General features: G+C 33.3%; 2 protein-coding genes across 2 annotated transcripts in view; one reads left to right on the top strand and one right to left on the bottom strand.

Moving 5' to 3' along the window:
- Positions 1–2302: 2302 nt before the first annotated feature.
- Positions 2303–9560, top strand: LOC113404139 (ATP synthase subunit gamma, mitochondrial-like). Its single transcript, XM_026644919.2, has 5 exons — positions 2303–2456; positions 3838–4049; positions 7844–8007; positions 8346–8514; positions 9264–9560. Exons 1-5 carry the CDS (start codon positions 2365–2367, stop codon positions 9521–9523), a joined length of 897 nt encoding a protein of 298 aa, XP_026500704.2. The 5' UTR covers positions 2303–2364; the 3' UTR covers positions 9524–9560.
- A 388-nt stretch (positions 9561–9948) lies between these two features.
- The window catches only part of LOC113404122 (glycine cleavage system H protein-like), a 90052-nt gene continuing 87402 nt past the window's right edge, over positions 9949–12598 (bottom strand). The window contains exons 3-5 of the mRNA XM_064220425.1: positions 12498–12577; positions 11482–11610; positions 9949–10386 (exon numbers count right to left, since the gene is read on the bottom strand). Of these exons, the coding sequence (XP_064076495.1) occupies positions 10225–10386; positions 11482–11610; positions 12498–12577 (371 nt within the window). The 3' untranslated portion in view covers positions 9949–10224. The remainder of the gene's footprint in view (positions 10387–11481; positions 11611–12497; positions 12578–12598) is intronic.

The raw sequence follows: 12598 nt of genomic DNA, 5'->3' as shown, positions 1-12598 counted from the left end.
ACTATGTTACTTAATGTATTAGATAAAAGTTGTCGATGCAATACAAGAATAAAGTTGCGTTTATATTTCTCGTCTTTATTTCAAGGTCAAGACAATATATGTATATACGCAATTACATAACAGATATATATCTAAGCATTCGCAAAAAATCTAAACATTTTTTTGTTATTTTAAAATTTAATAATATTATGTTTCATTTTTGTTGCCAATTTATTCTTTATAAATGTGTACACTAAGCCGGAAAGTCTCGTATATAATCATTATAACGTAATGTTATTATATACATTCCAATTCGTTCCACATTTAAAATATCTGAACATTCTCTAACAGCAACGTAAACAAGCAAACATTTATTTATTTATTACTTATAATAGCTTTATTCTATAAAAATACATATTAAGTTGTTATATACGCGACCAAATATCTAAATCCCTGTCTTCTACACATCATGATAGGAATCCAGATACATATTTAAAGATTAGTTCTATTTTTTCAAATCAAAATATTATTTATTCAAGTGGGCTTTTAAAAGCATTTTTGAATCGTCATTTTACAGTGTTGAATGTAAGTAATAAAATGTAAATATGCCACCGGATCGGAAAGTAGATTCTAACGAGACCCGGCAATAAACTCAGTAGTTACAGAATTTATGTCAACAAAGCACAATTAAATACGTACCTACATATCCTGCCTGGAAATCATCAAATATACTAAGTCTATGCTTTTTTATAATTAATATAATCTTGTATTGAGTAATATGCCTTATTTATCAATGTATTATTTTATGAGTTTTAAATTTTTAAATAGGCTAAATGAAAAATAGCTGTGGTAAATGTTACAGAAACAAATACCGTGACCCAAGAAGAATGTATTAACTTTACAAAGTCGTAAACTTGGTGTTATTAGTTTATCTTTCCTCCCTAGTATCAATGATTGTCACTATTTATTTCAAGAAGATCTATGTTTTTGTGAATATGCTTAATATTGTTGTAAACACATTGTGAGGCAACTATGAGTTTACTTCAATAAAAACATCCCGAAGTGAGTCTCGAACTATATGATTATAAATAGGTCGGATATCTCTTTCTTAAGAATGAAAACAGTTTTAACATCTATAGCGTTACCCCAAAGTTAATACTTAATAAATAAGGAATAATACTATAAAATAACCAAAATATACTAATTGCATTTCATAGCATCAGTAGCATCAATATCGGTTAGTTGTCTAACTTTTCAAACCGCGTATATGGAACTTATATTGTAGAGCCGAGATGGCCCAGTGGTTAGAACGCGTGCATCTTAACCGATGATTTCGGGTTCAAACCCAGGCAGGCACCACTGAATTTTCATGTGTTTAATTTGTGTTTATAATTCATCTCGTGCTCGGCGGTGAAGGAAAACATCGTGAGGAAACCTGCATGTGTGTAATTTCATCGAAATTCTGCCACATGTGTATTCCACCAACCCGCATTGAAGCAGCGTGGTGGAATATGCTCCATACCTTCTCCTCAACGGGAGAGGAGGCCTTAGCCCAGCAGTGGGAAATTTACAGGCTGATTATGTTATTATGTTTATGTTATATGGAGCTGAGCCTCTCTGTAATAGGCGATAAATGAGGATTCCACTGAAGCTTCCAGTCTAAAGTGATTCCTAGAAATACTTTAGTATCAGATACATTAAGATCAATATTATTTACGGTTAGCTTTAAATTTTGCTTCCTACATAAGGCAAACAGTATGCATTTTGTTTTCTTGGCATTTAGAACTAAATTCATCAGTGATAATGCATTGATTGCAACGTCATAATTAGTTTTTTTTTTACTGTCAACTTTAAATGTAAAGAGGTATCATTACAAACAATACAATATCACAAATACCTTTAACATGATAAGGAAGATAATTTGTGTATAACAAAACATATTTCTTTCCAACTATTGATAAAGCTATTTTATTAAAGTATATTATCTTTATTTTTTTGTGAATATACAAAAACATTCGTCATACAATACGAATAAGTTACCACAACATCTATGTTATTATTTGATTACGCAAATTTATTACTTATGCAATTTTAAATCAAGATAAAGAAAAGCTGAATATATTTCTTTTTTTTATTTGTGAGAGCATCGTAAAAACCCAGGTGAAGAAATAAAAGTATAAGGAAGATTATTTTCAGGCATGGACTTTACAAAAACAAATTTATATAAACTAGACCTAAAAAGGCTGACTAAAATAATTTCTGCTTACGTAACGTCAATATGTCAAGTTACTATAAAAAAAAATGTCAAATCAATGATCATAAATGCAACATCGACAAAATTGATACACAAATTGTATTTAGATAAAATACAAAAACTATTCTAGTATGGTACAGCTCAAACAAGTGTCGCTTCGGCTGAAATCGGTGAAGAATATCCAGAAGATTACGAAGACAATGAAGATGGTTTCAGCCAGCAAGTAAAAAGATTTTATTATCCTACTAATTATGCCCTTTTTCTATAATTATATATTCCCCAAAGAATCACAGCCTTTGATCAAAATTGATTCACAACCTAATTTTATCGTTTAAATAAATAATAATAATTTATCGTTTCTAAAAAAATCATTCCATTGTGATGGAAAATGGTAAGTTTATCTGTATATATCCAGAGATGACTATATTAAAAATATATTAATTTAACAACTTAAATATGAAGTTATATGTCGACCCCGATTCTAATAATATATGCAAATACAATTATTTTCATATTCTTCACATCATAATATCAATGAGTTGTTATCTAAGTTTCGAGTCTGTTTAGCATCGAGACGTCGTACGATAAAATCGACCATAAATATTATTACTGGTTAAATTTTGTTTATATTACAACGGTTATCAATTTTATCATAAAACGACCATAGTACTTTGATGTTTTTTTTTAAATTCGTCAAACGCTCAATTATTATTTAGCTATAGACTATCTAATAGCAGTGAGCTTAAGTTAGATTTACTTTAGAATAAGGGCTCCTACGGTGACATATTTTTATTCTCCTCTCACTTTTGAGGATAAGATTTGGAGTTTGTTCCGCCATGATGCTCCGATTCAGTGGGTGCACCTTTTGGAAGATTTCTATCCGACACATAAATTATAAACGTTATTTAGTTCCAAAGCTTATACTAGATAATTTTAGAAGAGATCGTTCTCGTCGCTCTTTCGATCGATCGATCAAAAAGAGCGCTTTGAGATGAGGTTACCTGTTGTACATCTTCATTGTTTATATTATGTGCTTTATTTTTATAAGTGTGAATATTTTGGTGTAAATTGACTAAGTAGTCTGCGATATAGTTTATCCCATTGGCGGCATGTTTATAAATATGTCACTGCCTCATCCGATAAGCCAAAAATTGCATCACGCAATCTTAAGTATAAACAGTTATGGTCGTTGCCTTATTTTGTTCGTAATGGGCAGCTTTGCGATGTAAAAGTCGTGAAAAATTTAGCCTATGGTAGTATTCAAGCCAAATTAAAACAAGATTATGAAATGAATAACGAGCCTTACAGTAATCATATGATGTGTAACATCTGACAGCCAACTCTAGCACGCAACACCGCGCATGATTATTAGTCAAATCAATTAGCACGCTCTTGCCCGGCTCCATGTTACACATTTCCGTCCCGTTTCAAGCAAGAGAAAAGACGATGCACATCAAGACGTTACAAGAATAAACCGACTATTAAAACTTAGTATATTTACAAATGGAGAGGATTATAAAGAGGCAACCGTTAAATTCGCTCAATATTTTTACGTTTGAAACGCTCAATAATTTAACTTGTCTGTTCTCCTAAAAAAACATCAGATTCACAAAAGCAGAACGAGAGCTTGCATCAGCACGACCATTTGGTTACGGACCCCAGAAGTTTTACGAGTCGAGTCATTTAGTTGCTAAAGTAGCCAAGAAAGATGACAAGACAAAGACGGATGCACCGCCCGAGATACCTGCTGAGGGCGCCGAGGGCAAGGATGATAAGAAAGTCAAAAGGATATACGTAGCTGTTACATCGGATAGAGGTATTATCTTATTGTTTTTAAATTATAAATCACTCATCTATTTCGAAACAATATTTTCTCTCCTATCTCTTAATAATACAAATTAATTTAATTATATTTTGTTATTATAATTAGTAAGACGAATAAATAATTAAACGAACACGCTTGTGACGTCAACAGCATATCTTTGCGGGTGAAACTTATTTAGTAATATTTTCAATTATTCATAACAAAACAAACATCCCCGTTTATTGGTAAATATGATAGAGGTATTAAAAAAAAAAAATTCAAATAAACAAGTAAATTAAATAATTACTTTTATATATTCTATAAAGCAATTATAATTTTATCTTAATTAAATAATATTGAGACATTAGCTTGTGCTCAGATATTCAGATATTATGTTCCACGTGTGACTATCAGTCGTGTTAAAGTAATAAAATATTGACGAATCGATAACTCTGGTATCTCGGTTCTTATTGACCCCAGGGTGAGGCGTGCGTCTACAGAAGCATACGCAGTTGGCGTGCAATTATTTATTAATAAGTCCGTACATTTTGACTACAGCCCTTACAACGAGGATAACGGGTCCTTAATATTGGAGACTCGACATAAATTAAATATTAAAACGGTATGCTCTGTAATATTCGTCGACTGAAACGAGCAGTATTACTGCTATTAACCATAATAATAATTTATTTACACCAGGAACCTAATTATTAAAAATATATAAAATATTAACGACAATTATCGATTTATTCGATACGTCACAACTTATCGCACTGAGTGGTTTATTAATTACCAAAAATACTATTCTCCCTTCAACTGTGTTAAGGCGCCCTGCATTCCTTCTTTAAAAACTAATATTAATCTATACTGATATTATAAATTTGAAAGCAACACTGTCGGTTTTTCTGTCTGTCTGTTTGCATGTTGCTCTTTCACAGGCAAATCACTTAACCCAAATAGATGATATAAAGCAAGCTTGAACTCCAAGGAATGATATTCTAATTTTTACCTAATATTTTACGACCAACCCCTAAAATGACAACTGGAACAACGGAGGACAACTGTTACTGGACAGCCATCATCAGAGCATAACATACACAAGCCGACCATAAGTATGAGTGTGTAGCGAGTCCGTGCTTAGCTGACCTTCGCTGTGGGCTTAGTTTCATATCCCACAGTTCATATACATAACCTTTATTTAAAAAACATACGGTTGTGATATCTACCACGCGCTCTTTAATAAATTTACCGTTGTTATATAAATGAATACTTTGTACTGTTGTTTTCTGGTTGAAAAGTTGATTTTAAATCGACCCAACAGTAACAAAGTCAAATTGAAATTTAATTTCAAAAATGTTGACAACAACGCACTGTATTTTCGAATAATTGGATAAAAATAACGTAATATGTAAACAAAGTGAGCTCTAAAGCAGATCATGGACACATAAGGCGCAAATATTCGCGCAATAATAAGTACTATCATGTAAATATGTATGTTACTTATTTCCGTCGAAGGCTTAAATAAAATTGATAACACGAACTTTGTTGTTTTTTAACAGTGATTACACTGTCAGCACTTTGATTTGGACACTGATGCTAATATTTCATATTATTAATGTGGTTAATAAATTATTTTAATTATTAATTCAATTTCAACAAATGGTAATAATATTTGATTTTGGAACAATATAATCAAGCACTGTAATAGATAATTATTTCAAATTAAACCATTTTATTTTTGGCGTTTATTCGAAGACTGTATAATATAGTATCTTTTAGGTGTCATGTATATTTTAAATATATAGTAGATCAAATGTAGTGGTCACTAAGTGCATCTGTTCCATATCTATGGCAAATTCAACACGGTTATACTTGAGAGAGCAATACCGTTATACCGTAAGGTATCCTGGACAGACAAGGTGGTGCTCACATAACGTATTGATCCTGCGTGCGTGGACCTTCAAGGTCAAGATATACGAAACCCTGAGGCAAAGGTGTGGAGATAATCTGTGATCCCCTATTTCTGTTCTGTTGTTATCATCCGTTTGGGTTACGCCGATACTTGCTGGACACATGGCTGTTTCGTGACAATCTGCCCGGGTGCGCCACATAAACGCCTGAGCGATCACATGACATCCCACGATGACGGAGAGGGAGTCATTTGTTTTCGGTCCGGTACTCGGTAAAGAATCCCATACTACGTAGATATATGAAAATGACAACAAGACAACGCAAGCGATATATCAAATAACGTAAAAAATAGTAGGAATATTTGATTCTTATACTATATTTAAAAATTATACTAGTTATGCGTTTTAGAAGGTGCTCGTCGGGTATTAGGCATAAATGTTATGGATTGCTCATGAAACATAACAGACAGACAGAGTTACTTTCGGATTTTTAATATTAATATAGATATGGCATTTATAGATTCTATTAGAAATATTCAAACAATTAACAATTATACTGTGGAATATGGTCACATATTTTCCTTAATATTGGAATTTCCTTTTTGTAATGCAATGTTATTATGAATTTTCATCATTATAATTATGTATGACAAATGTTTTACAAACAACAGTTCAAATAGGTGAAGGGGCCAAACCATCACGTAGTTGGAATTAATTAATGGATTACACAATGATGTTATAGATAGACTTTCTGGAGCATAATATTAATCTCAACTATTACGACAGGTTAATTTTACTTAAATTAAACTATTGCTGATTCCAATTGACGTTCAGTTGACGTGATATCATTGGTCGAAATCTTATATAATCTATGGCATCTAATATGGTTTCCGAAAATTTTACTTTTTGAATGCTGCAAAGTTGCTATTGGAACATTCAAAATTAACAAGGGTGTAATTATTCAAAAAGCTTCGTATTATCAAATACATCGAATATTACTGCCACGTGCTTACATAATAAGTATATTATATGTATAGATAAATTAAAACATTTAATGGAATCAAAACTATATAAAAATATTAGTAAGAATATATAAAAACTTTTTAATAACCGTCCTTTTTTAAATGGGAGTGATCGTTTAAGTGGTCATGGTTGCACAGCTAGACAGTACAATGTGGCTGTCCTTATAAATATGATGATGTTTTCCTGACCGCTTTGGTCACGGCGACCAATCTCAAGGGAGACCAGCCATCTCATACATCACACAGAACATAATATAGTGCACAAGTGTGTGACACAAACACAGGTGCACTTTCTCATAATCCAATGAGACGGCAAATCCGATACGGGCGGAAAGAGTTAAGGCGGCGGACAAAGGGCCAAGCGATTTTCGAGGCATGGGAGTGTACACTTCAAGCTTCGAGACTCCGGGCTGTTACTGAGAAATTTTCAACTGAAATACCCAATATTTTTTATCGGCCCAATCTGTGTTTTGAGCCACTAGACCAACGAGGCAGCTATACATATATGCAGGTACTTTATATGAATATATAAAACACAGATGGACCGTGTTCTTGTACGTTGTGTATGATCACAGTATTATCATGTGCAGTGTCGTAACCTCGTGTTTTTGCTTACAGCGTGTAAAGGTGTCGCTCTGTCCATAAATGTACTATATTAATATATATTATATATAGCACTGTTATCGCATAGACCATTGCACACTCTGTCATGTTTATTAAGCTTTAATCCGCCTCGTAATCCGCTTAAACTCGTTTTTTTTTTTCTTAGATCAGCTTTGTTGTTATACAAATAACTATTGGATATATGTTACGACGACTTTTTGTATTTGAGTTTGAGATAAATAATACTAAAAAGGTTGCTATTTCATAATAGGTTTATGTGGCGGTGTACACACGGGCGTGTCGCGTAGAATCCGACGCAGCATGACGACTCGCAGCGCGGATGCTGCGGCGAACAGGCTCGTTTGTGTTGGAGATAAGTCGCGTGCTATGCTCAGGAGACAATATAGCGAAAATATGCTCATTAATGTCAAAGACGTAATTATCTATTTCTTTAATGTTTACTCTAACAGTGAATTCAAAATTTGTTTGAAAGCGATGTTAAAAAATCAGATAGAAGACCATATTTTCCGAATATGGACTAGACTACGACGCCATTTTGAACAATAAGTATCTGAAATAAGTACCTAATGGCAATATATTACCAATTGACTCTCGACTTTTATGGTACAAATCTCGAATGCTCATTTAGCACTGACCTATACTAGTTAAAAGTTCAAGTATTGGTTTAAAAAAATGTTGCTTAGAACTTGTTCCAAGTTGTTCTACCACATAGACACGTTATTAATGTAGTTTCCTTGTTGATATTTCAACAGATAGGTCGCATAGCTCCCGTGTTTAAGGACGCTTCGACTATAGCGGCCGCCATCGTCCAGTCAGGGTACATTTATGACATTGGCGAGATATATTATAACAAATACTTCAGCCCTGTTAAATATGAGATGACCATTATACCCTTTTTCACGAAGAGTAAAATAGAGGCAAGTTTATTATTTAAATATACTATATAACTCTTAGCCGAAGATTGCGATAACTCAAATCGTAACTACCTTATGATTGTCCAATAGTAATCCTATATGACTGCCTAATGAATATGTTATACCGGGTTGGTCATTAAATATTGGGGATATATGTCGAGAAATCGTCAGAAACATCCATTCCAATCGAAGAAGGAATTATTATAAACAACCCTTAAAAAAGATATATTTACATTTTCCATGCGACTTGCTCATGGCTGTGCATGTTTATACACTACTATTATAAAAAGTCGTTGATTAATGTTTTTTTCTTAATTCAACACTAATTCCATTTTCATTTTACTTCCAAAATTCTGATAAAAAGTACGTCGACATTCGAAACGTAGTTGTGTATAATATCAAATAATTCAAGATCGCATGTCAATGTTTTTTAGTTGACTTTTCTCCTCCTGAGTTTGGAATAGGTGATAAGAGTTGGAAATCTGACGGTGTTACGCATGCGTACTTCGTTTCAACATCATCAATTAACATTTCGGTAGGCGGCGAAGGAAATTATTGTGAAGAAAATCGGCTTATATCAAATTATTTTTCTCCACGGATGTATGTACTTTGCACCATGTATAGTTATTAACTGGTAACGTAGGATAGTGGATTAGGCTCTAAATTTTCGACGCTTAATAAAAGTTTTGCACAGCAGTGACATATTTACATGACTTTTTTTATCGAATAACGCTTTTGTTTATTGATGACAGACAGCACCAAACATGACCGCATTTGACGACGTAGAGGACGACCAGCTCGAGTCGTACTCTGAGTGGACCTTTGCTGCCTTACTTTTCTACGCACTGAAAGAATCCGCGGCCTCTGAACAGTCTGCGCGAATGGCGGCTATGGACAATGCGACCAAAAATGCCGACGATATGATCAGAAAGCTCACTCTTCTATTCAATAGGACGCGCCAAGCCGTCATAACGAGGGAACTTATCGAAATAATATCTGGAGCAGCTGCTTTGTAGTTTTTTCTTGCATAATTAAAGTATTATCTATTAGTTTATGACAGCGCTTTTTCTTTCAACGTACATAACCTCTACCGAGACAATATACAAGATATAATCATTTTAGTATCGACTATGCAACGTTTAGTTGCATATTCATCCCATTTCGATGTCAATGCAACATTTAGATACGGAGTGTAGTAGTTAATAATAAAGTCTTACTCTATACATACATATATTTACAAAAACTAACTCATTATTACCATACTACTGCTATATCTGTAAAATTCTTACAAATAAATTGCTGGACCGAAAAAAAATAATTAAAAAAAACTTCTTAAAAACAATTCTTTGGTAATGCTTTATACTAAAAAGAAACAACTTAGTTAACACCAAAAATGTCTTCAACGACAGATTCGCAACAGGCAGGTGAAGTTAAATAAAAGTTGGTAACAAATAACTTTAATTTTATAGTACAATTATTACGTTTTCCAAATCATATAAATTATATTTTGCAAAGTTTTAATTTCTTAACTCTGCAAGTGATTTTACACTGGACATGTATTTTTATATTGTTATAGAGTATATTTGTAAGAGTTTTATATTTTTATCGGCATGTTTACAAATTATATTTAACTGTTCGAAATATAATTTGATATGAGGTTCAGAGATTAACGTCGTTACTATCTAACTTATAAGAAAAGTTAAAGGCAAATGCAATGTCAGTGAGACTCCTCGAGGTATTTCTCATATTCCGTCTGATTCATGAGCTGCTGGATCTCATCCGGCGTAGACAGCTTCACCCTGAACAGCCAGCCTTCGTCATAGCAGGATTTGTTGATAAGAGACGGTGTTGATTCGACTGTGTCGTTCCTCTCTGTTATCTATAATTTATAAGAATAATTAATTATAGCTTTGTCTTAATATTTTTTCTATGATTGCTTATTAAATATTTATTAGCAGCCGCTCTTTGCCTCATCCTTTTTATATGCTATTTCTCCACCCTAGGGGCTCAAAGTATGAACTCTGTAACCTTGTTTTTAATGAATTAATGGACTGTTTAACGCAATATTCCAATCCGATTATTTAGCCATTCTAACTAATAAACCAACGTCGAATGTTAAGAGAGATTGAAATTAGTGTCGAAGCCTCTTTGTAATAGCTGTGTAAGAACATCATTATACATGCAAATATTATTTACTCTGTTGGGGAGATCATAAACAATCATCAGGTATTCTGGCCCAACAGCAGCAATACTTAGTATTTTTGTATTCCGGTTTGAAGAGTGAGTAAACCAGTGTAACTACAGGCACAATGGACATAACATTTTAGTTTCCAATGTTGGTAGCGCATTGACGATGCAAGGAATGCTTAATATTTATTACAGCGCCAATGTCTATGGCCGACGGTGACTACTCAACGTCAGGGAGCCCATTTGCCCGTCTTCCTACCTATTAATTAAAGAAAAAAAAACTCTAAATCGGGAAATATATGGTTATATTACCCATTTGGACTTTTCGGATTCTCAAATACACCACCATTTAACAGTTCTGTGTCAGTCATTCGTTGTTCATTACCACTGAAAGAATCTAAAAGGACAACTTGGATAAATACATGGATCTTGACATCGTGAGGAACCTCTAATGAAATGCTATTTGTGTATGGACTCATGACTATTAGAGCAGCGCGTTTAAGTCTGCTCCTTGACAGGGTGCCACTAATATTGTTCCTCAAACTTGTGTATGGTTTCGAAGTTAAATTTATAAGTTAGAAATATTATCATTATCATCTCAGCCAAAGGTCGTCCTTTTTTAAGCTAAAACGTCTCCCAAGAATAACCACAATGGCAGTTTACAGCGACTTCCAACCATCACAAGATAATGGCTTGTAGATTGTATTGGACTTGCAAACATTGTCTTCCGATTCGTGGATGAACCTACCTGCCCTGACAGCCATATGTTATAAATATATGTACTAACAGTTCCAGAGACAGGCGTATAGACCTCGCTAGCGGCTTTGACGCTCTCGAGGGCTCCACACTCATCGCCTGCGGCCACCGTTCGACCTACGTCAGGTAACTGCACGAACACAACTTCGCCTAAAGCTTCCTGGAAATAATATAATATCATAGATATATAATTGATTGTAGGTCATCATGACTTTTTACCCGACTTCGGCAAAATGTGAGTCCAGATATTTTCAACGGGCTATGTATATATGTTCATCTGTTTCCGCATATCTTCTGAACAACAGATTGTAATTTGACAAATTATATAATATTAGAGGCGTCTTTGAGTTCATTTAAATTCGTTTGATTAAATTAGAAGAACGCTCATTATAATAAGTTGACGAATATTTAATGTAGAATAGATCTCAGCTATAAATATATAATCGACTACGTTTAATAAGTAATCGGTGTTTGAATAATGGTGTCATGTGCAAAGATAATAACGAAATATAACTATTCGAGTTACATACAAAGAGTTAATAATGCTATTGACCTCAATAATCAGAAACTAAGACGCCGCGCGCCGGGTCGGTCCCAGACCCCGATATTTGACTAGATAATTGCCCTTTATTTAGATAAAACATAAAGTTATCTCACGATCCTGAACCAATAAAAGTAAATTACGAGCCAATCAAAAGTAATTTATACAAATTATTATTTGTATAAATGCGTTTTTCGTATTTTATGAATACGAAAGATTTAATTTGGATAAATTGTATATTTAAAAAATTAAATATTTACTTAAATTAATAACATAATTACGAGAAAATCAGAACTACATGAAATTTAATATATATTATATTTTAATGTCCCTAAATTGTAAAAAAATCTGCTTAACCTAAGATGAAACTGGTTTGAACTGGTTCCGATATTCAGTCCACATTTAATTAAAAGTTAAATAACGTCTTATAAAAATAATGTAAGATTTGCGTAAGTAGAATCTGCGATACAATTAAAAGTATATTTAAAATAATGTTCAGTCCGCACCTGGGCATAACTTGAAATACCGATGGTCCCTATGCCAGAATCCAATGACACCCACTCGTGTTTCTTTGTGTAGTAGCGTCCTGGAATATAAATAAATCACA

The sequence above is a fragment of the Vanessa tameamea genome, chromosome Z (genome assembly GCF_037043105.1).
Source record: "Vanessa tameamea isolate UH-Manoa-2023 chromosome Z, ilVanTame1 primary haplotype, whole genome shotgun sequence".
Classification (NCBI taxonomy): Eukaryota; Metazoa; Arthropoda; class Insecta; order Lepidoptera; family Nymphalidae; genus Vanessa; species Vanessa tameamea.
The sequence above is the reverse complement of the archived record's forward strand: the minus strand, read 5'-3'. Positions and strand labels throughout refer to the sequence as shown.

What these genes read in the sequence shown, in the direction of transcription:
- LOC113404139 (XM_026644919.2), top strand. Translation starts at nt 2,365, where the DNA reads ATGGTACAGCTCAAACAAGTGTCGCTTCGGCTGAAATCGGTGAAGAAT. An exon ending in AGCTGTTACATCGGATAGAG is followed by an intron (nt 4,050 to 7,843) that starts GTATTATCTTAT and finishes ATTTCATAATAG; the next exon opens with GTTTATGTGGCGGTGTACAC. An exon ending in TGCTCATTAATGTCAAAGAC is followed by an intron (nt 8,008 to 8,345) that starts GTAATTATCTAT and finishes ATATTTCAACAG; the next exon opens with ATAGGTCGCATAGCTCCCGT.